Source organism: Ambystoma mexicanum, chromosome 12 (genome assembly GCF_040938575.1).
Source record: "Ambystoma mexicanum isolate Mex_15411 chromosome 12, UKY_AmexF1_1, whole genome shotgun sequence".
NCBI lineage: Eukaryota > Metazoa > Chordata > Amphibia > Caudata > Ambystomatidae > Ambystoma > Ambystoma mexicanum.
In genome coordinates this window covers 584,380,143-584,406,053 of record NC_090936.1, presented here as the reverse complement: position 1 = coordinate 584,406,053, position 25,911 = coordinate 584,380,143, and the positions used below count along the sequence as shown (strand labels likewise).

The 25,911-nt window shown below is 50.8% G+C and overlaps 1 protein-coding gene across 6 annotated transcripts in view; it reads right to left on the bottom strand.

Annotated features, from left to right (window-relative positions):
• KDM2A (lysine demethylase 2A) overlaps positions 1 to 25,911 on the bottom strand; it is a 1,348,567-nt gene that overhangs the window by 900,270 nt on the left and 422,386 nt on the right. For all 6 annotated transcript variants that reach the window (XM_069628943.1, XM_069628942.1, XM_069628941.1 and 3 more), the window contains one exon: positions 14,957 to 15,003. In XM_069628943.1, coding sequence (XP_069485044.1) covers positions 14,957 to 15,003 — 47 coding nt within the window. The remainder of the gene's footprint in view (positions 1 to 14,956; positions 15,004 to 25,911) is intronic.

The window sequence follows — 25,911 nt, the reverse complement described above, 5'->3', positions numbered from 1 at the left end:
TCACGGAGACGGTTGAGCAGGATGGTATGGTTGACCGTGTCGAAGGCAGAAGAGAGATCGAGGAGGATGAGGACAGAGGGAATGTTAGAGTCAAGGTTGGAGAGCAGATCTTCACGGATGTTCAGGAGAGCAGTTTCCGTGCTTCTGGCAGCTCTGAAGCCAGACTGGTGGTCATGGAGAAAGCCAACAGAATTGGAATGAAGGTTAAGCTGAGGGATGGCCAACTTTTCCAGGAGTTTGCCAAGAAAGGGAATAATGGAAATTGGGCGATAGTTAGCTGGACAGGAAGGATCAGCTGTTGGTTTCCTGAGAAGAGGATGCACAAAGGAGTACTTCAGAGGTGAGGGGAAGGATCCCGAGGCAAAGGAGTGGTTGCAAAAATCAGCAAGGGCCGGAGCAAGGGTGTCAATGTGGACCATGATGGTTTTAGAGAAACAGGGATGAACCTGTTTTGACGAGGCTTTCAAAGATGCACCATTTACTCTTATATTGGCTCCTACTAGCCTTGCTTCTAGCGCCCTGGATGATCTCTAGGTTAGCCTGAGATATGCTTAAGCGTTTCAGCAGGATATGCTCAGGAGCCACGCTGCGAGGGCTAGCTTGTGAGGAGCAGGGTGGAGTACCCTGCCCGCCTGCTGGGCCAGGAGGAGCTGGGCCCAGCAGTAGGTGAATGGTTGGTCTGTCCAAAAGGCTGAGGAGCTTGGTGAACCACGGTCTGACCGGCCACCAGGGATCTATCAAAATGATGCTGAGGTGCCGGTATTCCTTTATCTTGCAGATCACCCTGTGGACTAGGGGTGTGGGCGGGAAGGCAAATGCCGTCATGTCTTTCCATCAGATCTGGACTGCTTCGTCCAGGGAGCCGGAGCCCTGCCTCTGCCAGGAAGCGAACAGTTGGCATTTCCTGTTGTCCCGGGAAGCAAAAAGATCCACCTGGGGATGCCCCCATCTGAGGAATATCTCCTTTACTACCAGGTCATTCAACTGCCACTCGTAATTGTAAACCCCCAGTCTGCGCAGCATGTCCGCTTCCAGGTTGGATTCCCCCGTGAGGTGGACAGCCCTGAGGTAAGGAACAAGTTACTTACCTGTAACTGTTGTTCTCCAGCATGGATCTGGCATGGATTCACATGCTCATGAATATTCCCCGTCGTCAGGCCGGGAATCCTCGGTAAAGAAAAAATCAGTATCAGTTTCGATTCTGATCGGTCTTTCTCAGTAGTAACCAATCACTGGTCTCTGGGTCATACTGCCCCCAGCCAATGACTGCCCTCTCCCTAAGCCCCGCCTATGGCAGCCATCTTCAGATTTGGTAGCACGCAAAGTGGCAAAATGACCAAGTGAAGAGCCGCAGAAGGGTAGGAGGGAGGGTTTGCATGTGAATCCATGCCAGACCCATACTGGAGAACAACAATTACAGGTAAGTAACTTGTTCCTTCTCGAGCATGGGGTCTGGCATAGATTCACATGCTCATGAATATAAGAATACATAGCAGTACACACATGTACAACCAACGGGAGGTGGCAAAGGCTCAACATTAAGCATTACATCAAAAACTCAACATTAAGCAATTCTTACCTCCCCAACAGGCTCACCATAGGCGAACAGGTTGCGCAGCACCGCTTGGCCGACCCTGGACTCCTCCCTGGAATCCCGGTTGACGCAGTAGAATCTCGTGAAGATGCGCATCGACCTCCACGTAGCAGCCCTGCAGATGTCCAGCAGGGGCACACCAGACGAGAACGCTGTGATAGCAGCGATAGCTCTGGTCGAATGGGCTCTCGGACGGCCAGGCAACGGTCGGTTTGCCAACCGATGACATTGCATGATGCAGCCCGAGAGCCATCAGGAAATGGAAGCCTTCGAGAGAGCCTTCCCTTGGTTCACAGTTCCAAAGTTCACAAATAGCTGTGATGTGTTCCGAAAACTCTTTGTGCGGTCCACGTAGAACTTCAGCGCTCTAGCCGCATCCAGCGAGTGCAAAGTCCTCTCGGCCGGTGACGAAGGCGACGGGAAGAAAACAGGTAACGCCAAGGGCTTGTTGAGGTGGAAGTCCGACGGCACCTTGGGCATAAAGGAGGGGTGCGTCCTCAGCACCACCCTCGTGTCATGAAAAGTCAAGTATGGAGGCTTGCAAGATAGGGCCTGGCTCTCTCCCACTCGTCGTGCGGAGGTGATGGCCACAAGAAACGCAGTCTTCCACGACAGGAACTTCAACGGTGCCGAATGCAGGGGCTCGAATGGCACCCCCATGAGCCTGGTCATCACCACGTTGAGCTCCCTCACCGGGGCAGGGGCCTTCACCGGCGGGAACGATCGGAATAATCCCTTCATAAATTCCTTCACCAGACGATGGGACCACAAGGACGCCCGTCCTGTGGTTCTGTTTTATCGGGAGATCGCAGCCAGATGTATCTTGGAGGCGTGAGCCAGTCCAGCCTTGGCCGGCGACAGTAGGTACGGCAGCACTTGAGGGACCGTAATCCTTAGAGGGTTAATCTTCTGTGCACGGCACCAGACAGAGAACCTCTTCCACTTACGTCCGTAGCACTTGAGAGTTGAGGACGCCCTGGCCTTTGCAAGGACCTCTCTGCAGTCAGCCGGGATGTCGTACCCTCCAACTGTAGTGCTCCAGGAGCCAGGCCTGCAAGTTCAGCGACTCCGGGTCATGATCAAGTATGGCGCCTCCTTCTCTGGAGAGAAGATCCACGTCCATCGGCAGCTTGACTGGTGGGGACACGCTGACAAGTCCAGAAGGTCCAGGAACCAGATCTGCCTCGGCCACACCGGTTCGATGAGGATCATCCTGCACCGGGACCTCTTGAGCTGTTTGACGAGTCGGAGCAGCAACAGCGGGAATGCATATAGGAACAGGCCGTCCCAGGGGAACGAGAAGGCCTCGCCCATGCTCCTCGGCTGGGGAAATCTGCTGGCAAACCTCTGGCACTTGGAGTTCGTCGCCGTCGCAAAGAGGTCGATCTGCGGTTTTCCCCATCGTCGGAAGAGTCAATCCACTTGATCCTGACGTAGTTCCCACTCGTGGCACGAGCGCAGCTCTCTGCTGAGTGAGTCGGCGATGGTGTTCTTTATCCCTGCCAGATGAAAGGGCACTTGAAACATCCCTTGGGCGACGGCCCAATGCCACAGATCCTGGGCTTCCTTGGAGAGGGCTAGGGATCTGGTTCCTCCCTGCTTCCGGGTGTAGAACATTGTGGTGGTGTTGTCGGTGAAGATTCTCACCACCTTGCCCTTGAGGGACAAGGTGGAAAAAAGGTGGATAAAGGACCCCGAGGGCCCAGAACAATGCACGGAGCTCCAGGATGTTGATGTGGAGCGGTTTCTCCTCCGGGAGCCAAAGGCCTATCGCGTGAAGTTCTCTGGTGTGCGCTCCCCACCCTTCCAGGGAGGCATCTGTCGTCACCGTTATCTGGTGGGATGGGTCTGAACGTCTGTGCCTGCCGTCAGATGAGCGCGGGTGCCCCACCACCGGATCGCTCGTCGGGAGGTCTCGTTGAGCGGGATCCTGTCCTCGAAGATGCCGGTCGCTTGGATCAAGCGGGCGTCGAGGAACTCTTGCAGAGGGCACATCCGAAGCCTGCACAGGCGCACGAGATGTATGCAGGAGGACATCATCCCGAGGAGGGACTTGATGGACCTCACCCTGGCCACGTCCGTGGCCAGCAGACACTGCACCTTGCCCAGGATGGCCTTCGTCCTTTTCTCTGACGGCGAGGCCAGACGCGCCACTGCGTCGAGCTTGGCTCCCAGAAACAGTGCGACTTGCGACGGGACCAGGTGGGATTTGGGAAAGTTGATGGAGAATCCCAGGTCCGTGAGCAGCTGGACGGTCTTCGCTGTGTGATCTACGGCAAGCTCGCTTGTCCTTGCTCGGATGAGCCAGTCGTCCAGGTAGGGGTAGACGTGGATCCCCTGCAGGCGCAGCCGCGTCGCCACCGGTGCGAGGCACTTGGTGAACACCCTGGGTGCCGACTTCAATCCGAACGGGCGGGCCTTGAACTGGGAGTGCCGTCCGAACCTGATGAACTTTCGGTGTCCTTTTAGAATGGGGATGTGGAAGTACGCATCCTCCAAATCCAACAACGACAGGAAATCACCCTCCTCCAGCTGTCCCAGCATGTGCTGGAGGGTGACCATCCGGAACTTCTGTGCCTTGATGTACTTGTTCAGTTGTCGCAGGTCCAGGATGGAGCGCCATCCTCCTGTCTTCTTTTTCACGAGGAAGTACCTTGAGTATACTCCGAAGCCCCGGACCCTCTTCGGAACGAACTCGATGCCACCTTTTTGGAGCATCGCCCTTACCTCCAAAAGCAGATGAGGGACGCGATTTTCTTTCCTGGCCATGGGTGGAATGCGGGGGCACTTTTTTTAAATTCGAGGGCGTTCCCCTGGGCCAGGGCGTCCATGGCCAGGGGCCAGGCCGTCCAACGGTCGGTGGAGATGGACTCCCACACGCTGACAAACTTCGCCAGCCGGCATCCCACCGGGGTGCTTCAGTGGGGGCCCGACACCGCTGTCGGTTCAATCTTGCTTGGAGGACGCCTTGCCTCCTGGCGACAACGGCTCCACCCGACTTGTCTCGTCCTCTATAGGCTTCCTGAGACGAGGAGCGGGTCGCTTGTTGGTACGTAGAGGAGCCACCGCCGAATCCTTTGGAGGGAACTTGCTTGCCACTGGTGCTCCAAAAGGACGGCCTTCGTTGCCGGAGAACGCCTAGGGCCTTCGCTGTCTCTGTGTCCGCCTTGATAGCTAGGAGGGACTCATCCACTGTTTTCCCAAACAGATTGTTCCCGTCGAACGGCACGTCCAAAACCTTGGCTTGTACGTCCTGGCGGAAATCTGTCGCCTTGAGCCACCCTCGTCTAAGGCAACCGCCGTTGCCTAGCTGGCAGAAACCGGTGTCGGCAATGTCCGTTGCCACCGTAATGGCGTGATCCGACGCCACTTCGCCTTCTTGCAAGATCTCCAGGGCCTCTGCCCTCTTGTCATCCCGTAGGAAGTCCAACAGGGGTGCGATCTTGTACCATAACTCCCTGTCGTAGCGGGCCACGATCGCGCGGGCGTTAGCCGCCTTAATCGTTGTTGCTGCCGACGAGATAACTCGTCGTCCCATTGCGTCCAGCTTCTTTCCTTCGCCGTCCGGTGGGGAAGATGACGTTGAGGCCGATGCCCCCCCGCTTTCTTTTTGACCGCCGCTGAGACGACCGAGTCAGGAGTCGGTTGTGCCCTATGGCACAAAGGGGCCACGTCGGGGCCCCGGTACTACTTCTCGTACCGATCCTTCTTGGCAGGCGTCGTAGACTGGTTCTTGAGAAGGGTGAGACCCTCATCCCAGATGTCATCCAACAGAGGCACGGCGAGGAATGTCTTCCTCTTGGCCTCGCACCGTTGGTAAAGGAAACCTTCCTTCCTTCTCTTCAGGGCAGATCTGAAAAAGCTTGGATGCCCTAGTGATCATTGCATGGAAAGATCCGATCTCGTCGGGCGGTTGGCCCGGGCTGGGGGCGATGGGAGCTCCGTCCCATCGTCACTGCCGTCGTCGTCGGTACCCGTCGTGGCTGTGTCCGTTCCCGTGTCATCTCCAGGGACGTGGGACGTGGGTAAAGGCTGAGCAGGCCGCGAGGGCTGAACAGGCGGGGCTGGATGGATCCGTCTTCTCTTGCTCGGGGGGGTTCCCGCCTGACCTTTTTCTGGCTCTGGCTCCTCCGTCGAGCCTGGTTCCGGATCCTCCATCAGTGGTAGGGGCAATCTCATCCTTATCTCCGAACATAAGGATTGTATCGCCAAAGAAATGGCCACCGAGTTATCCTGTGGCTCCGGAAGCGGCGGGTGACTAGGACCCTCGCCGGTGCCGCCGTCACTCTCATCGTCACCTTCGTCGGGATCGCTCCCGTGGGGACGGGCCTCTTCAACGCCCTTGTCGAGGCCCTCTAAGACTTCTACCAGCTCCTCCTCGGATGCTGTGTCTGTATCCACAATGGCCACCGCCCCCCTCTTTTTCCGCCGGGGTCTTCATGGGGGTCTTTTCGATGGGTCTGAAAGAGGCTTCCCTCCACGGAGGCAGGGAGACTCTGGGCCCAGAGGTTGCCTCCACTGGTGTAGCCTCCACAGGCTGCACCAGGGCCGCCGCGACTTCCTCGATAGAGGCCTTGGCCGGGTGAATCAAGGCCTTTACCACCTTGTGTGGGCCTGTGGCCTTCAGCTTGGGGCGAGGGTCACCGCCTCGCCCCCCCACGGCCGGATCCTTCGAGCTTGACCGGGGCCTCTCCAGAAGCTTCGCCGGGTTCTCGGCCTTCCTCTTCCCTGAGCCAGAGCGTTGGCTCGTGGTTGATGGCGCTGGAGAAGGTGCGCCCTGCTAGGCAGCCGAGGAGCCCGACAGTTTGGCGCTCCCAGTGCCAGCTGACTCGCGGTGCTTTACCTTCTGTTGGGCCCCCGTCGCCGGGGCGCCCTCACAGGACTTAGAAGACTGCTCGGACTATTTCTTCTCACCTGACGGGCTCTTTCCTTCCAGCCAGTTGGAGAGATGAAGGTGTCGGTCCCTGATGGTCCGTTCCGACATGTTCCTGCAAAACGCACAGTCCTTCTCCACGTGCGTTTTGTCCTCATGAAGGCAGTAGACACATTTCGAGTGCTCGTCCTCCTCAAACACATTCTGCAGCTGGCATCCAGGGCAAACCCTGAATAGCTTTCCGGGCTTCGAGCTTCCTTTCTCCTGGGCCATGACCGGTAGGCCGCAGAAAGCTTCTGGAATCCTCCGAGAAGCGTAACTCGACGAAATATTCACCCTTGAGGGGCGTAGAAAAATCCGACACGGATCCCCGTTAATCGGATGTAGTGAGGTGGAGCTTGAGGCCCTATTTGACCGAAAAATGAGAAATTCTCTTTGAAAAAGCGCGAAAACGCAGCAAAAGCTCGAGAGCTAAACACGAGGACTCCCAACACTTGAGCGTGCGGTAAAAATATGAAGATGGCTGCCAGAGGCGGGGCTAAGGGAGAGGGCAGTCATTGGCTGGGGGCCGTATGACCCAGAGACCAGTGATTGGTTACTACTGAGAAAGACAGATCAGAAACAAAACTGATGCTGATTTTTTCTTTATCGAGGATTCCCAGCCTGACGACGGGGAATATTCATGAGCATGTCAATCCATGCCAGACCCCATGCTAGAGAAATGTCGTTCTCCAGAGCCCATTCCCACATGCCAACTGCAAAGTTGCACAACGCAGGGGATCTGGTGCACCCCTGCTTGTTGACATAGTACATGCTGGTGGAGTTGCCATTCTGGGCAAGAACTGACCTGCCCTCGATAAGAGGAGAAAGGCCTTGAGAGCCAACCATATGGCGTTCCAGTCTGTGGTAACTGTGACCTGAGGTGCCAGCTACCGGAAGGGCTTGCCCTGCCTCAGTTTGAATTCTGGACCCCCAGTGGAGGTCCGAGAGGGGAAAGGGCAGAATGTTGACTGGCTCCTCTTGGGAGCCCTTCTCCCGATTACCTGAGGATGCGAAGTGTCGTTGTAATTTCCACCACCCGAGTCTTGTGTGGGGCACGGTCAAAAGGACCACTGCCCTAAACCCCAGTAGGTGTTGGTACCACCAGGTCGAGGTCACGGGCCTTGAGAGGAAGTGAGCTGTAGCTCTCTTCAAGGCGGCAATCTTGTCCTCCGAGGGAAAGACTCTCACAGAGCTTGTGTCCCAGATAAGGCCCAAGAAGGTAAGGATCTGCGTGGGCTGCAGCTGAGACTTCTTTGAGATTGATAGTGAACCCCAGGTCGTGGACTGTGCTCCTCAGCGCAGAGGCAGTTTTCTGAACCGCTTCCGGAGAGGTGGCCTGAACGAGCCAGTCGTCCAGGTATGGGTAGCTGTGGTGGCCCTGGTCCCCGAAGGCTGCCACTGCATTCATCAACCTGGTAAATACCCTGGGAGCCGAGTTGAGGCCAAAGGGTAGCACCTTTTATTGCAAATGGAAGCCCTTGATCCTAAAGCGCAGTAAGGAACGATGCGGATGCCAAATCGGGACGTGTAGGTAAGCGTCCTTCAGATCCAGGGAGCAAATACAGTCTCCCCTTGTCCAGTGTTTCTGCAATAAGAGCTGGCGTAACCATCTTAAATTTTTGCAGAGGGAGGGAGAGATTGAGGGTGGAAAGGTCCAACATAACTCTCAGGCTAGCCTGGTTCTACTTCTGTATGGCGAAAATACCAAAATAAAAGCCGAAGCCTCGCTGGGAGGTTGCGACTTCAACAGCCTGGCTCTCGCTTAGCGACCGGATCTCCGCCAGCAGAGTTGCTGTCCCAATCTGTGGGAGAGGAGGGGGAAGAGGATGGTATCGCTAGGCGGTACCCTGTGGAGACTAAAGAGAGGATCCAGGGGTCTGGAAAATTCCGGTGCCAAAATTGCATGTGAAAGGCAAGCCTGCCTTCCCCCACCCCCCACCAGAGACACGTGGACCCGAAGGGACGTGTCATGCCTTTTTTCCCTTCGAGGAGGATGCAGAGGAGGGGAATTGGAAAAAACACTCGCCCCCTCCCCCCTTTTGTTGTTTCCTCCGATGCTGACTCGGAGAAAAGTTGTCTGGACCTCCGTTCTTGGAGGCCTCAGAACCCGCCAAATGCCCGCCCCTTGATGGAGCCTTGCTGTGACTGGGTGTAGGCCTTGGGCATGGCCTTTCTAAGAATAAAGACTTTGCGGTTTGAGAGCTGCTGTACTTTTTATGTAATTCCTCATCCTTGGTGGAGTGGAAGAGGTCACTGCCCTCGAAGGGAATGTCCAAAATGCGTTCCTCGACATCGGGATTAAACTTAGTAGCCCGGAGCCAGGCCGTCCTTCTGAAGTCCATGGCATTGCAGATGGCCTGGGCAGAGGTATCAATGTGGGTCATGGTGGACTCCATAATGTCCTGCGCTATCAGCCTGGAATCTCTTAGTCCAGTCATGAAGTGCGCTTGGCTCTGTCCCACAAGTTCGGGGAGGAAGTCCGCCATTTCCCACCAGAGTCCTTGGTTAGCGGCTGCGAACATGGCCACTGCGTTGGACTGCCGCAGGTGTAAGGCCTGGAGTACAGCTTCTTCCCATCCGCCTCCAAGATCTTCTCCTCCTTGCCTAGCAGCGTCGAGGACGAGATGGCCGAGGACGAATGCGGCTTCGAAGAGAGTGATGCTGCAGCTATCACAGAAGAGTGCGGCTGAGGATGCGCTGAAAGCAAGAGTTTGTCCCCCACCATCTGCCTGTACTTGGCGTCAAGGCGCCGGGTGACAGGCTGGGCCGAGTGTGGCTTGAGCCACCCAGTCTTGGCCAGGGCAACTATGTCTTTCTGCATCGGGATCCCCGTTTTGGTAGGGGGTCTTAGGGTGAGGACTTCTGTTAAGACCTCCTCTTCGGGCGTTCCTGGAAGGCCCTGGCTAAAGATGGCATGTTAGGGCCCTCCTCCTCGTCCGTGTCCGCCAAGCTCGGGGGTTCGGAGCTGGTGGAGGAGTGCTGGGAGCCATGGGCTGCGGAGTGGAGACTGGGCAGAGGTATCGATGTGGGTCATGGTGGATTCCATAATGTCCTGCGCAATCAGCCTGGAATCTCTTAGTCCCGTTCTTGAAGTGCGCTTTGCTCTGTGCCAGACGTTTGGGGAGGAAGTCTGCCATTTCTCGCCAGAGTCCTTGGTTAGCGGCTGCGAACATGGCAACTGCGTTGGCCTGCCACAGGTGTAAGAAGGCGTGGAGTACAGCTTCTTCCCATACGCCTCCAAGATCATCTCCTCCTTGCCTAGCAGCGTCGAGGACGAGATGGCCGAGGACGAATGCGGCTTCAAAGAGTGATGCTGCAGCTATCACAGAAGAGTGCGGCTGAGGATGCGCTGAAAGCAAGGGTTTGCCCCCCACCATCTGCCTGTACTTGGCGTCAAGGTGCCGAGTGACAGGCTGGGCCGAGTGTGGCTTGAGCCACCCAGTCTTGGCCAGGGCAACTATGTCTTTCTGCATCGGGATCCCTGTTTTGGTAGGGGGTCTTAGGGTGAGGACTTCTGCTAAGACAACCTCTTTGGGCGTTCCTGGAAGGCCCTGGCTAAAGATGGCATGTCAGGGCCCTCCTCGTCCGTGTCCGCCAAGCTCGGGGGTTCGGAGCTGGTGGAGGAGTGCTGGGCGCCATGGGCTGCAGAGTGGAGACCGGAGCCGGTGGCTGCTGCAGAGGCTGGGGTGGAACCGCCTGTACTGTGGGAGGCATAGATGCTGGAATTGGAGGAGCCGCCTGATGGCATCCCGAAGGATGGCCCCCCTCTGGGAAGTTTGCATCAGCCCTAGGAACCTTTCGAAGAACCTGTCTGCGGAGGCTGACTAGGCGGCAGGTGATATTGATGGAGTGGCTGAGGGCAGCTGGGACCGGGGCACACTGCCTGGGGTGCGGAGAAAACCTTCCCTGCGCTGCTGATGGATAAACTGTAGGCCACGGGCCTGGCTGACACCAGTCCCGCCTTGTGATTCTTTCCTCCCCCCGCTCGGCAAGAGGGGGTATTGGATGAACGTCCATTTTGAAGAGCTGCGTGCCACGTGCTTACGTTGTGGTGCCTGGCTCGCTGGAACCAGCCCTGTCCAAGACGCTTGGTGTTAGAACAACAGGCCTATCCCGCACCTCAGGCCGTGACCTGCAAGGCGTATTGCCCTTGGCAGAGCTGCTGGTAGTGCTGCGTGAAGGCACCCCCTCGGACATGATGCCGGTAACTAGGGCGTTGCCCCTCAGGAGTATCCCTGGTAAAAGAACCTTGCGGCCCCTCAGCACTGACACCGGAAGGAACCGGAGACCCCTCGGCCGTAAGGCCGGTAGCTGGACTAGCCTCGGTACATGTGCAGGTACTAGGGCATTGTCCCTCTGGAGTAATCCTGGTATTTCAGGCCGAGACCTGGTAGGCATTTCTCCCTTGGCGGATCTGCCGGTAGTACTACGTATAGGCACCCCCTCGGACATGTTGCCGATACTAGGGCGTGGCCCCTCGGGTGAAGACCCGGTAAAAGAACCTTCTAGTCCCTCAACACCGTCACCGGGAGGATCCACTGACCTTTCGGGCTACCGGCCGATAGCTGACTTGGCCTCAGTACTTATGCTGGTATGAGAACCTGAGCAGTTCCTCCTGCGTGGGCGAGTCCTTGGAAGGAGACTCCCTTGCGTGGTGTGCTGGTAAAGAGTGTCCCTACCTTGGGCCTGGATCAATGAGCGACAAAGTCCTTCCTGTCCTCTGGAGGCGATCTCTGGGAGAGCTCCCTCCACCCTGGCTAGGCTGTCTTCAGAGACCTCAAGGAAAGGGCGTTCCATGCGGTACGAGCTCGCAAGCCATGGTCAGGGCCAAGGCAACATTGGCAGAGGACGTGAGGGTCTGAAGTTGGAAAGAGCCTGTCGCAGGATGGACACCTGCTGAACCCTGTAGCAGCCGACATGCACCGGGGAGGAGGGGAGGAGTGTGATGCCTGAGGACCAAGTACCTGAATGATAAAAAGACAAAAAGAGAGAAGAGAATAAGTTTATGCGCGTGGAATTACATGGCTGAAGCCAAACCGAAGAGCGTGGGTGAATTCAGCCCATTTCAGTCGATGCGGAAAAGGGGACTGAGGAGTAGCGCGTGGGGGGCGGAGTCAGGCGGGGTCAGTGTCATAGGAGTACCCCCATGGAGACAGTTAATAGAACCCACTGGTCTGAAGGGATTTCCTCCCATGTGTGGGTGAAATAAGATGTGCCCCTTATATCGGGGAGACATGGGAGGAAACTCGAAAAGGTATGTCATTGTTTTGGGGCAGTGGAGACCTAAGTTCTGCGGAACGCCGCATTATGTTGCCAGAAGATTGCCCATGAAGCTTATCTAAGCTTGACAGACTTAAAACAGGACCATGTTGCTGGGAATTTATCATGTTGAATAGAACCTCAGTTACCAATTAAGAGAAAAGTGCAGTTTGGTGCGAAGCAATTAAGTATTCAGAATCAGACACTTATGTCAAGGATCTGACGAAGACCTGAAGAAGACAAAGTCAAAGGTCGAAACATGTGTTGGCAGGAGTTGTAAATCTGTCAAGGACACACAATTGCAAAAATGTTAAATGGAAAAAGAATATGAAAACATTCCCAAAAAAGTTATTTTGTGTGAAGAATATCGAAGAGTTGTTGTATGGCGCATTGGGAAGATTTAAACTTTGGAAATCTTATATTTGTTGTGGCAGTAGGCTTAGAGTCACATTCTAAATAAGCCAATGCTACCTGTACACTAAGAATATTTTAAAGTATATAATTAGAAATCAATAAGGGAAATTATCTTGTAAAATATATGGTAGCAAGCACAGCAAAGTACAAAACCTTTCTTTGTTCATAACATTCTGAATATTATATGAAACATCGTTCTTTCCTCAGAAACTGTTTCACCATCTGAACAGAAAGTAGATGTAAGGTTTTATTACTCACCTGTGATTTGGTTATGCCTATTCCCAAAAGTAATGATGTTGGTTTCACTTCACTATTCCCTCATTAGGATAAATGTATCAGTGTCCCCAACTGGGTCTTGCTTCCCCTGGCTTTGCTGTTAGTCTGTCCAGAATAAATCTGTTTTAGGTTTTACCTACCTAGAATAACTCAGTCATTCATAAAGTGTAACACTGGGTTTTGCTTTCCCTGGTCTGTTGTAGATACACAAAAACAGTCTTAGTTTTATACCTGCTTTTAAGTTTCTTACAGCACCTGTAAAAAGTGTATAGGTTTACTTACCTTGCGCATAACTGTTATTCTAAAATAAGTTGTTATTGCTTCCCTTCATCTGTGAACTGAAAAGCAACTGTAATTGAATATTACACACCAAGGACCAACTCCCCTAGAATAACTTATCCTGAATCAAAATTATAGGTGTTTTACTGTTCCTAGAATAAGTGTTCCACTATTCACAAGTATATTGTCCAGTTGGGTTACTAAGTGATTTCTTGCTGAGCTTCACGGTACAACTGATAGGGTCTACTACGCTGGTATTACTGAAGGTCATCTAAAAGTAACTATTGGTTTTTACTTCCCTAGAACTCCTGCTGGGTGTTCCAAATAAGGTTATATGCTTTGGTCTGTGTACCTTCAAGCAAAGAGTTGTGAATGTGTTTATATGATCTGGGATAGTACTTATTTCCCCCCCAAGATTTATCTGGGCCCACTTGTATTTAAATAAACTATTTATTTTTACAATACATAGTGTTTCTTTGGACCATTTTTATTACAATTTCTTTGTACTGATTCTACAGCCCTCTCTCCCACCTAAGATAAGCCTGGCTGCTCAGTCTACGCTACCATGAACTGAGGTGGTACAGCCTTATATGAAGAGTGGAGTCTTTTACTGTCTCAGTTGAATGGTTTTACTACGCCCTTAGTTGGACTTCAGAAATACTCTCTTAACAGGAACATTCTCACATCATCGCCACGCCTGCCACTTCTGCTGCATTTTTTTTATCCCGGGGGCGGGGGAGCCCATTGGCTGGAAGACCCAGCCAACATCACTGCTGTGCCCAGGCACCATTTTGTCTATGGCGGCATCCCACTTGTCGTGGGGACTCCGCTATGTTCACCACTGCGCTCCCTGCAACCATTTTGGGTTGGGCAGCATCCCCATGACAACAGAAACGTCACTGAGTTCACCGCTGCCGTGTTTGGGCTTCTGGCCTGGCCCCTCTGTAGTGTGTCATAAGACGCAGGCGGTGGGCCGCTGCCTTCACCCGGGCTGCTCCACTGCACAGCCCAGGGCTTTCTTCACCAGGGCCACTCAACAGAGCAGCCCGGGTCTTCCTCCTCCTCCTCATCTTCACCCGCACTACCTGGCGAGTCTAACCCAGGGCTTCATTATTGCGCTCCACCTTCCGGTGTGCAGCGGGCTTCACTGCTGCCTCGCTTCACCTCCCAGGCTGCGCATGCCATAACGCAGTCCAAAAGCACTTCAATGAAGGGCCCGCCTCGCTGCCCACGAGTTGGCACGGCAGGGCAGCATAATCTAGGCTGCTCCCCACACGTCGCACAGACCGGACTATTATTAGTGGGGCCAGGCAGCACCTGGAACGCTGCCGGGACCGTCGATTTCACTAGGTTTGTCCGGTCTGGCCCCCGGGCAGGCTGAAAGGTGCCAAAGCCCCAGGGGGTGGGCGAGCTGTCCCTAGCATAGCAGCTCGACCCCATTGCATCAGTCTCTGGGGGGACACCCCAGGTGACACCCAGTGCCATATTTGGGATTTAGGTCCTGGGGGCTGCTCGGGGCAGCAGCCCCTCCAGGTAAGTCTCTTTCTGCTTCTTCTCTCATTCTCTCTTCTCCAACTGTCCTTCTCAATTGACTTTTTTAAATACTCTCTGGATTCTTCTCTCAGCCCAGCCCATTCCTGAACAGGGGAGTTCTATTCTATTGTTTTCGCTTTTCTTTTAACATTCCATCCAGCCCCATGGTGGGCTGAATGGTTTATTCCAAGACACACACATACAGGACACATAATAAATCAACACACCACGCATTATTAAAATGCTTTATTACACTGGTGTCTGCATGTTTATGTTTTAGGTGTTCTTTCAAGGCACAAGCATGTAGGCACACTAACTGGGCCCTGTGGGGCAATGGGCTACAGGAAGGAGCTCTGTTATTATCTTCTCATCTAAATAGCAACCTTAAGGTATAAATGCATCTTTAGTTTTGCATGAATATGAATTACAAAAAGATGTTTGTGTTAGAATTAAAAGAGGTTTTTAGCCATAAACAAAAGGCCCCAATTGGGAATGGGAATGAGTATTCTACTCCCTAAAATATTTGACTCCAAATTTAAAAAAGAAAATCAGGAGTAAAGTACTACCAACCCAAAATCTAAACCAGAGCCAAGGCAGGCAACTATACAAATGAAAGACAAGCAATGGAGGCAGCAAGAAACAAGCAAGGTCTACATAAATTAAGACCACACAGAGACAGAACTTACCCACATACATCTTCACATCATTCACGCTGAAGTTGGGGTGTGGCATCCTGCAAAGTAAAGCAATGAAAGCTTTAGCATGGTGAGCAATGGGTCACAAGAATAAACAAAGCAACTGGAGAGAAAGCTCAAAAGGTTGGGGGGGAGAACTGAACAAAAAGGAAGGTGTAGAGCAAATGAGGGGATGGGGGAGTGTCAGAAGGAAAGTGTAAAACAAATTACACAGTATCAGAAAGTGGAAAGGTTTAGGAGAAGATGAGGCACAAACAATTTAGTCACTATGGTAAATGTATTACTCTAATTGACATTTGATCAATAGCATAAAATGCCTCGATGCCCGCGGGCTGTGTGAGCGCTTTAAAAATGCAATAAATAAAGAATAAAATAATAAGGTTAGGTTGTACCAGGGGAAAAGCACAAATGCTTTATTAGCACCACATAATTTTCTCACACACCAGTTTCTCTTCTGTGCCTACACGGATGAAATCTTTACAGAGTTAAGCTCAAAGTTCCTCACCAAAACTCTTGCACTCTACAATCAATAAACGTCTTGCTGCACCTCCTTCTGATCCTTGATGTCTTTTGTCTTTAACTGTGTCAGATTCGGCTCTAAAACTGAGAAAATTATATCATCCTTCCCTAGATTATCATCTTTGTCTTCGTCCGCTTCTTTGGTTGCACTAGCCCCATTCCATTCTTTTTCTTTCTGCCCAATTTCTGAACTAGAAGTTCCTTTAGTTATCTCAAAATCTCATCCTACGCCCACTCCCTCTGATCCACTCCGTTTCCCTTGTTAAATCATTTTCCCTTTATTACTTTCTTGACTGCGCTTTTCAATCTGTCTCTTTCTTCAAGAAGCTATACTGCCAGCTTTAAAGCTGCTACAATCGTTGCCCTTCTTAAAAACATTTCCTTAATCTTGCAGATTTTTCCAATGTCCTCACTATTTCTCTTTTGCCTCATCTTTGAAAATTCAGGAGCACCTAGTTTACTCACAAATTAGCTGGTATCTTAACGCTTATCCTCTTCCCCCTTCTCAATCTGGCTTTTGCCCGGGTCTCTACTGAAACTGTACTTCTTTCCGTTTCAGGTTCTATCCTCCATGCTCGCCATCTGCAAAACTCTTCCATTCTTGTCCTCTCCCATTGATCTTAGCGCTACCTTTGACAATGTGGACCATTCTATTCTTCTATCCACACTTTCATCTCATGGTTTCTCTGAACCCTCACTTAACTGGTGGGTCTATACTTTCCTATCTGGGCATTCAATTTACTGTCTCTTGGAAAGGTTCTTTTTCTCAGTCTTTTCTTCTCTGCTATTGGATTTCCGAAGGGCTGTGTTCTTGACCCTCTACTTTCCGGCCTCTACACTTCTCTTGCTTCTTTGATTCTTGTCTTCGGTTTTCAAGACGATGACGCTATGCAGATTTTTTTCTTTTCCTTCTTCACTGGCACTATTCATTCTCACCTCTCTTCTTGTCGGCCTGCTGTTCAATCTTGGATGGCTTCTAGTTCCTCTCCCTTAGCCTGAAAAAGACAGACATCTTATATGTTCCAGCCACTTCTATTTCCTCGCTATCTATTGCTTTCACCCGCTGCAACTCTTCATTAGTCCTCAGGCTCATAATCTTGTTATTTTTGATTCCTCCTTTTCTCTTTAACCCCAAAATCACATCTATTGTTCAATTTACTCACTTTGTCTTCTACTAAAGCTCTTCTCCAATCCATTGTGTTGGTCCTTCTTAACTACTGTTGCGTCCTCCGTTTTGGCTTGCCTCATTTTGCCCTTCTTTTTCTGCACTCTATTCATTATTCTTCTTTTCGCATTCCGTTTTGTCTTCCGTGGTCAGCCAGCAACTTTCTAAATCACGCAGCTTGGCTGTCTCTCTTATTAAGCAGCATCTGGAATTCCATTATTTGTATCTCGTTTTCAAATGTATCCATGCTCTGGCTCCTCCATACCGGTGCTTCTTAAATCGGTTATATCATCCCTCTAGAGACTTACGCTCTGCTTCCCAGTTTTGACTTTGTCCTCTTTGTGCCGCCTCTCGGTTCCGTTCTTCCCAATTGCTGGCTCCCTCGCTTTGCAATTCTCTTCCCATTCCCATCTGTTCTGTCTCCAATCTTTCCCAATGCAAGCAACGTTTAAAAATGTATCTTTGATTTAATTTTCTAAGTAGCATTGCTGTTGTATTGGCTTGTGTTATTTTTTTGTCACTTTCTCTTGCTGTACCACATTTGTATCTTTTGTTAAAGTGCTTTGGATTGATTGATTTATTTATAGAGCGCTTTACACCAAGGCGCTGTACAATGGAACAACAAAATACAGAGTAATAATAACAACATAACAATGTGAGCAAAGTGGCAACTTGAATCATTCAACAACAAAACAGTGCAAAGAGCAATTGACAGAGGGGGGAGAAGTGGAGTGGGAACAGGAGAGTAAAGGGAGGGGCAGGGAAGGATTGAGTGAATGTAGAAGGAAGGGAGAGAGAGTGTAAAATAGAAAGGGAAGGTGGTAAGGGAGGGGAGGGATTGGAAGAGGGGAAAGACGGGGGAGTACAGAGGGCAGGGGGGCTTCAAGGTGGGGAGTGGAGGAGGAAGGATTTAAGGGAAGTGCGAAATGAGATGAGGGTAGTGGAAGAGCGGATTGAGAGAGGGAGAGTGTTCCAATGCAGAGGAGCAAGAAGTTGGAAAGAACGGAACCGGGAGGAAGCGCAGGGGGAAGGAGGTACAGAGAGAAAGAAGTGATCAGCGGAACGAAGGGAGCGAGAGGGGGAGTAGAAGGAGAGAAGGGAGGAGAGATAAGGGGGGGCAAGACCATGAAGGGATTTGAATACAAGGCAGAGGAAGTGGAATTTTAGTTGTAGGTGGAAAGGTAGCCAGCCTAGACGAGAGCGCGAAAATTGAGTCACGGGATAAAAGATCGATATACATTTCTGTAAATAAAACCGAGCTGGAATATAGAAAGCATATGATTGAAGGGGCTGAAGGTACACGTACCTCATTTATTATGATAAGTAACCAGCCCAATTCTGGGGTTATGCTTAGTTACCTTCCCAAACCTTTGCTAACAGGCTATGCTTGGCACACTAAGAGGTAGATGCAGTCAAACAATCCAAGATAGTTTATCAGAAGGGGAGCGAGCAGACAAAGATGCAGTAGAACCAAGTTATGTGAACAAAGCATGTCAAACCAAGTCTAGGTGGAGTGACAGGTAATTTAGCTACATTTGGGTTAAGAAAGTTTCAAGTCTTCAAGGGGACTGTTCTTCATCCTTTACTGTAGGAACCAACCTTAAGGCCCATCAAAGCCGTATGAATAAGAAGTTGACTTTGTGCCTTAGCACTGTCGCACATTCTTTACTCACTCGCCAAGGGGTTAGGACTGTACAGCAAATAATGAGTGGGCTACTGGTGTTAATGCGGTGGGTCATCGTTCGTGATGGGATATTGCTTAAGGCACTTTTTCGGAAGGGGAGCCGAGTGGTGTGAGCCACTGTAGAGTAGCTTCAACAGTCACCAAAGGCAGCCAGTCAGGAAGTGGTTAAAGATCAGTAGCAATTGTTCCCAGCAGTCCAGTGGTGATGCAGGAGTAGCAGTGTGAGGATTTTGTGTAAAGACACATAGCTGTAAAGCCATGCGAGGGAGAGTTGCCACAGAACGCGTTCAAGCAGTGGAGGTGAATTATTTGCAGCAAGTGCCTTTCATGACGAAAAAGAACAGCCCTTCTGTGATGACACATACTAACATGACAAATATGACACCTACACCCTACCAATGAAGCAGTACATCATACGGGAGAAAACGAGGATAAGTGTTAACGGTGCAGAAAATTTACATCATTTGTATCAGGTGTTGTCTTGGGGGGTAACCCCTTGATTAAAATGAACTAAAAAAGGCAGAGACGCTAGACAGAGAATGCTGTAAAACAGTGAGCCATGGCAGAATGTATAAAAGGTAAGGAGAAGAGAAGGGACGGGCTGGGTTAACAGAGCGAGGGATGGGATATGAAGTAGTGATAATAGGGTGGATACATTCAGCAATTGAAAACTGTCAATATGAGTGAAAAGCACAAGTTACTTACCCCTGGTAACGTTCTTTTAACTGGATGATCCTTCCAAATATTCCTCATCTTTGACACTTGTTGTCCAGCTTCAGCTGCTTTGGAAAAAATGTAGGCAGGGGGTGCTGTGCTTCGATGGCATTGAGTGGATGTCCCTCGAAGGCCTACGTAAAGGGTGATGTCATTGAAGGCATATATAGCATGCACAGCGCCCGTTGACCTCAGTTCTATTTTTCCCCCTTTAACAGCAGAGATACCCACAAAACACGGGAGTGACCGTACTCAGCCTTGATTTAACGGAAACTGTAATAGCACAGGAAATTCCACTGAGGGGTACGATGGGAGGGTGATGAGGAATATGTTGGAGGAACATACAGTCAAAGGAACATTACCCAGGGTAAGTAACTTGTTATTCGAATGGATTGTGTCCTCCCACGTATTCCTCATCTTTGACAGACTCCCACAGCAGTATTTGGGTTGGAGGAGGGAGTAGAATTTGGATTTATATATTTTCAAGGACGGAGTGCAGGACTGCCTTGCCAAAAGCACTATCCGACCAAGAGAAGCTTCCAGGCAATAATGCTTAGTGAATGTGTGGATGAAGACCACATTGCCGCTTCACAAATGTTCTTAATTTGTACACCCCTTTGCAGGGCTGCAGAGGTAGCCATGCCCCTGGTGGAATTGGCCCTTCAGCATTTAGAGGGTTTTTCCCTGCCAGCCTGTAACATTCCAAGATTGACGGAATTATCCATCTGGATAAGGTCTATTTCGAAACAGCCTGACCCAGCTTATATCCTGTATATCCAATGAAAAGTTGGTCATTAATGCGTGTCTTAGACATTCTGGATATGTAAAAGCTTAACGCTCTCTGAGGGTATACCCTATGTAGTCTTTCCTCCTCCTTGCCAGGATGAGGTGGGGGATAGCAAGCAGGTAGAACACATTTCTGACCTATATGAAATTCAGACATGATTTTGGGCAAAAATGAAAGTTTGACCCTTAAAACAACCCTATCCTTGTGGAAGATAGTAAAGGGTGGCTTGGACGAAAGTGTCTGCAACTCGCTCACGCTACAGGCTGATGCTAGAGCTACCAATAGGATTGTTTTAAAGGTTAACAACCTTAGAGGACATGAGTGTAAAGGTTTGAAGGGTGCACACATTAGTCATTTTAGAACCAGATTAAGGTCCCAAATAGGAACCTGGAAAGGAGATGAGGGGTGGGGTGGGGGGGGGGGGGGCGTGAAACATTGGTTAGCCCCTTTAGAAATTGGGTCACCAGTGGAATTTTGGAGTAGGAGCATTCATCCGATGAGTGCTTAAAGACGGACAGCGCCGCCAAGTAGCCTTTATTGGTACCAATCTGGAGCCCCAGATTGGCTAAAGATAGAAGGAAGGATACAACATCTGGGGTTTTACATTGAAAAGCATCTACATTCTTTTCTCTGCACCAGGTGCAGAATTTATCCAATGACAACAGTAAAAAGACTTTTTTGCTGGCCTTCTGGCCAAAAGCAAAACCTCCATTATGTCATCCATTAAGTCCCAATCCTTATGTCTCAGCCTTTCAGAAACCAGCCTGAAGGTTGAGTGTTTTGACCGCTTGATGGAGAACTCAACCCTCCTCTCGCGAGAAAAGGTTCTCTCTTTGTGACAGACGCATTGGGTACCACGTACTCCTGACCAAATCAAGGGCAATTAGGATCATGCATTTCCCTAACCTCCTGAAGCGCCTGATCACATGAGGAATGACGGGGACTGGAGGAAACGCGTACAGGAGTGGGAATTCCCAGTCCACTACGAACACGTCTCCTAGAGCTCCTCCTGCTGATAGGGAGATTCCTCCTTGAATTGCCCAATACCAGAGCTGCATTGCCTTTCTGCACAGTGGTAGTGACCTTACACCACCTCTCTTGTTGAGGTAGTGCATGGCCACTGTGTTGTCCGTCACTATCAGGACATTCTTTCCCCGTACAAAGGGCAGAAAGGCCTTCAGTGCTAGTCTGATTGCCCTTAGCTCCAAAATATTGATATGCAGAGTTTGGACTCTGATGGAGACCAACAAACGCTGATTGTCAGATCGTTGGCATGGGCTCCCGACCCCTTGAGTGAGGTGTCCGTCACTACTGTTTTCTCCGGCCATGGATGCCAAAAAGGTTCTCCCTTTAGAATATTGTCTTTGCAGGCCCACCTCAGAAGATCCTGTGCGATGTGACCCTGCTTGGAATCTGAAGTAGGTCTGACATCTTTCCTGAGAACTGGGACCATTGAGTTCTTAGAGCCCATTGAAGGGATCTCATTCTCAGGGGAGCCTCTGGCACCAGATAAATACAAGATGCCATGAGGCCGAACAACTTTAGAAAATCGAAGGCTGCTAGACTGTGGGCATTCTGAAATTTGGTAATCATCTAAAGAATGTCTTCAGCCCTCACCTCGGGTGGCGAGCTCTTTCCCAAGGATGTATCTAGTACAGCTCTGATGTACTGGAACTTTTGAGAAGGTTTCATATGGGACTTGATTGAGGGAGAACCCCAGTCTGTAAAGAGAGTGGCAGGTGATGTTGAGATGATTCAGTGGTTGTTCCGGAGAACGCGCCCTGAAGGCCAATCGTCCAGGTAGGGGTAGATGTGAATCCTGTTTCTCCTGAGACTCGCTGCCGCCACCGCCATCAGTTTGGTGAAAACCCTCGGGCAAAGGTTACCCCGAATGGCAGAACCCGAAATTGATCATGAGAACTGCTGACTGCAAACCTAAGGTATTTTCTGTGCTTGAGATGGATTGGCACATGAAAATAAGCATCCTGAAGGTCCAATGACACCAACCAGTCCTGGAGTTGGAGGGCCTGACGGATCTGAGAAAGTGTGACCATCTTAAACTTGTCACTCCTGAGGAACTTGTTCAAGTATCGTCCAAGATGGGTCTCAGTCCTCCGTCTTTCTAGGGTATTAAAAAATAAGGGGAGTACCAATCCTTGTTCCTCTCCGCTACAGGTACTGGTTCTAAAGCACCTTTCTCTAGCAGTGTTGAAATTTCCTGCACAAGGAGCAGATCCGGAATCCTCAAAGAGTGTTTCCTCAGTCGATTGTCTTCTTATGAAAGGAAGGCAGTAACCGTGAGCTACGGTTTATAGAGCCGAAGCATCCAAAGTAATGTCTCGCCATTCTTCTTGATGCTGAGACAGTCTGTACCCCCACTGGTGAACTGTGACTCAAGATCTCAGAGCAGTTTTGAGGGGGCTGATGCAGTGGCCGATGGTAAGGAGGCTGCTGCTTGAGCTGACTTTGCACCTCTACCTCGTCCACCACGAGGAAACCTTCTCTGGCCCCTTTGATTGGCCATTCCTCTCTCCCTTCCAACTGAGGAGTAGTAGCAAAAAGATCTACCCGTCCAAGGTTGCCCACTAGGATGAAAAGGCTGAGGTTGCCTAATAGCAGTGCCTAAAGATTTGGCTGCCGCCTTTGAGGTCTGCAACTTCTCAAGGCTCTCGTCAGCCCTTTCGGGAATGTGCTCTGCCGCCATGCAAATGCAACCCCACAGAGTGAACATAAACTTTGCTAGGGCACAAGTGGAGTTGGCAGATTTTGGTGCCATGCTCCCTGCAGGGAATACCTTCCTTGCCCATCCATCTACGCGTTTGTCGTCCCCATCAGGAGGGATGGTAGGGTATGCTGCTTGTTTTGATATTGAGGTAGCTGCCTGCACCACCAGGCTCTCCGGAGTGGGGTGTTTTGACAGGTAGTCGGGGTCACTACTGGAAGGGCAGTACTTCTTAGTTGTTTTCATCAACTGCCAGATTGATCTCCAGAGTTTCCCAGTTCCTGGCCACCCTTTTCTGCAAGGCTACATAGAAAGGCAAGATGTGATCCGATTGTTGACCTTTGTCAAGAATATCGGTAAGGTCATCCTGTTTATATGGTAATGAGGGCCTACTCCAACCCAAGTAATCCACCACCTTTGACATGAGCTGCATGTAGGATGCATCTGCATGCTCCTCAGCCTCTGGTTTCCCAAATTCAAGCCATTTATCTACCCCCACTTGCCATCTGCACATTTTCATAAAGGTGCTTCATCCTGGACTCTTCCGCAATGAAGCTCTCTGGTACATTGGGTGCACCATATTCTAGGCCGAATGGGACCTCTTCAGCAGACCGTTCCTCCTCTTAAAAAAATTGAAGAGACTTAAAAAAAAATCTTTTTTAGGCAGTGGGACAAAGGTATTTTCTAGAATGACAGATTTTTGGCATAATTGGCTTGGACACTGAAGTGGTCGTCGAGGTTTTCTTTATCAGCGTCATTGCTTTAAGACCGGCGCTTGGCATCGACGGCACAGCCGGTAAAGATGGCGCAGCTGGCGTCTAAGTTTTCGGCGGGCGTCGAAGGCGCGGCCGGCGTCGAGTGTGTTGATGGCATCGACAACCTCGACTTGTGTTTGTGTCTCGAGTGATCCTTTGAGGAAACATCGGATCGAGGCCTAGAAGGCTCACGATGTGGATCAGGCCTTTTACCTGGGCTGGAGGGCGCGTAATACTTAGGACGAGACATTCCCTTTCCAGATTCTTTCGAAGGCTCGGTAGGAGAATGGCTAGGTTTTTGTTTTTCAAATATCTTAAGCATTTCAGCCCTGAAGGCTTCCCACATGGCCGGAGTAGATTTTTTGGTCGGGCAAGTGACTGTTTCGGGGGAAGCGTCCGATGACGAAGGCGACCTACGGTGCCTTCTCTTTGACCTCTTCGAGGATGAAGAGTGGTGTGAACCAATCCTTGATCTGGACTGCTTGGCCTTCTTCCTCCTCCGAGAGTCTCCTCTCGACTCGTCAGTCGAAGGTTTTATGGGTCGGGGATTTATTTTTTATGGGGTTTTGCCTACCTTCAGCTTCCCCTTCCGTTCCCTCAAGGTTTTTCCAGTCAATGATTGGCACTTCAAGCAGTCAGAGGTCTCATGGTCCGCTCTGAGGAACCACAAGCAGATACAGTGTGGATCAGTCAGGGACTTTTTCGATCTGCAATCCCAAATTTTTTCTAAACCTGGCTTCGGAGTCGTCAATGTCTATGATGAAGACATGTTTTTGAGGATTTGTAAAAGACGTCACAAGATGTGAGGTATGCCGAATTTCATTAAAGCTGTCGCAGAAAAATGGAACTGCAGGCCAACGGCCGCTGCACGTGCTATATATGCATCCGATGACATCACCCTTGACGGAGGCCTTCGAGGGACATCGACTCGACACCATCGACGCACAGCGCCCTCTGCCGAATTCTTTTTCGGAAGCATCTGAAACTGGACAACAAGTGTCAAAGATGAGGCATACCTGGGAAGACACAATCCATTCGAAAGAAGGGCTATTGCTCAGCTCACTGATTTGACAATTACGTAAAGTCAAGTATTAGGCAAATGAGTGTCCTCATGGAGAGATTAAAGAAAGGAAGCAGCAACTCCTGGGAGAAGGAAAAGGCTGATCCGGCTCCTGCCGTGGAGACCCCACCCCTGGGTTATGGGCCTCTGGCCCTTTTCATTGTCTGAGTAGGAGCCCTCATGCCGATGCTCATTCTCAGAGCTACTATAAATCTGAGGAGACGTCAGAGTGGACCCCACAAGCACCCTCACGGATCTCAGGAGGAAGTTCATCGGAGGCGGCAAGTCCCTCAGCCTAACTGAATCCTTTAGGAATAAGGCGACGATGGGAACCAGGAAAGTTGGCATCGTTACTACTGAAGTTGTGACCGGAGCGGTAGGAGCAAGCCTGCGAGGCAAAATTATCCTTTGTGTCATGGTAGTCGTGACTGTTGAAATGATGGCTGTCATCGGGCCTCTCGCCGATTAAGTAAATGGTGGTCGTCACTGATGCGGGTGCAAATGATGTTGACTATGTAGTGGGCGTCGACGAAGGAGTCTTGGAAGACGAAGCTGTGGACAAGGTAGTGGTCCTGATAGACTATGTCGTCGATGGGGTCTTCGGCGTAGCTGACCAAGACAATGAAGTAGTGGAGGGGGTCAGGGACACCCCACCAAATGGCAGGCTCACAGTAGATGGTGACAAACTGGGAGTGTGTTCCTTCCAGAACCAGATTCTCCCCCCCCCCAGCAGCTGCAACCTTTGTGGGTTCAGTACTGTGATGCTTTCCCCTCTTTTGGATCCCCTGGGAAAGGGCATCCTCAGAGGACCTCAACCTCTTTTTCTCAGAGGGACCACTCTCATGGGACCAGCCGGTCCTAGACGAGGCGTGACTGCGCCCGGGGCCTGCATCAGAGGATTTCTCGTCCTCAAGCCAAGCCACTGACATGTGATAACGATACCATTTGGTCTTCACCGGAAACCTACGGCAGATCTCACATCCACCTTCACTGTGGTCCAGATGCAGACAATACAGGCACTTGAGGTGCCGATCCTTGACATAAATGTTCTTCAGGCCACATTTATCGCAGGCCCTGACGAAACTCCCCTTACCCACATCGGACATCGTCGAGGTGAGATGCAGGTCCAAGCCTGGGCCCGCTGAAAACTTGAGAGAAGATTGAACGATGGAACTATCTTCGCCGACAACCGATCACTGCTGCCAATAGTCAACTGCGACGGTCGACTATGAAAGAATCCAAGGCAAACTACCAAAAAAGTTATCAAAAGTATAGAAATAAAAAATCACAATTGTCAAGGTAAAATTCAGGAGGACTCCCAACATTGAAACGTGCAGTAAAAATCTGAAGATGGCCTCCAGGGGTGGAGCTTATGGAGACAATTCTTATTGGCTGGGGGAAGTATGATCTAAAGGAGATTGATTGGTTATAGAGGAGATGAGCAGTTTTCAGGCTAAAGCAAAACTGCTTTGTTACTGTGGATTTCCCAGCCTCACGACAGGGAATATTCATGAGCATGTGTATCCATGCCAGACCCCAA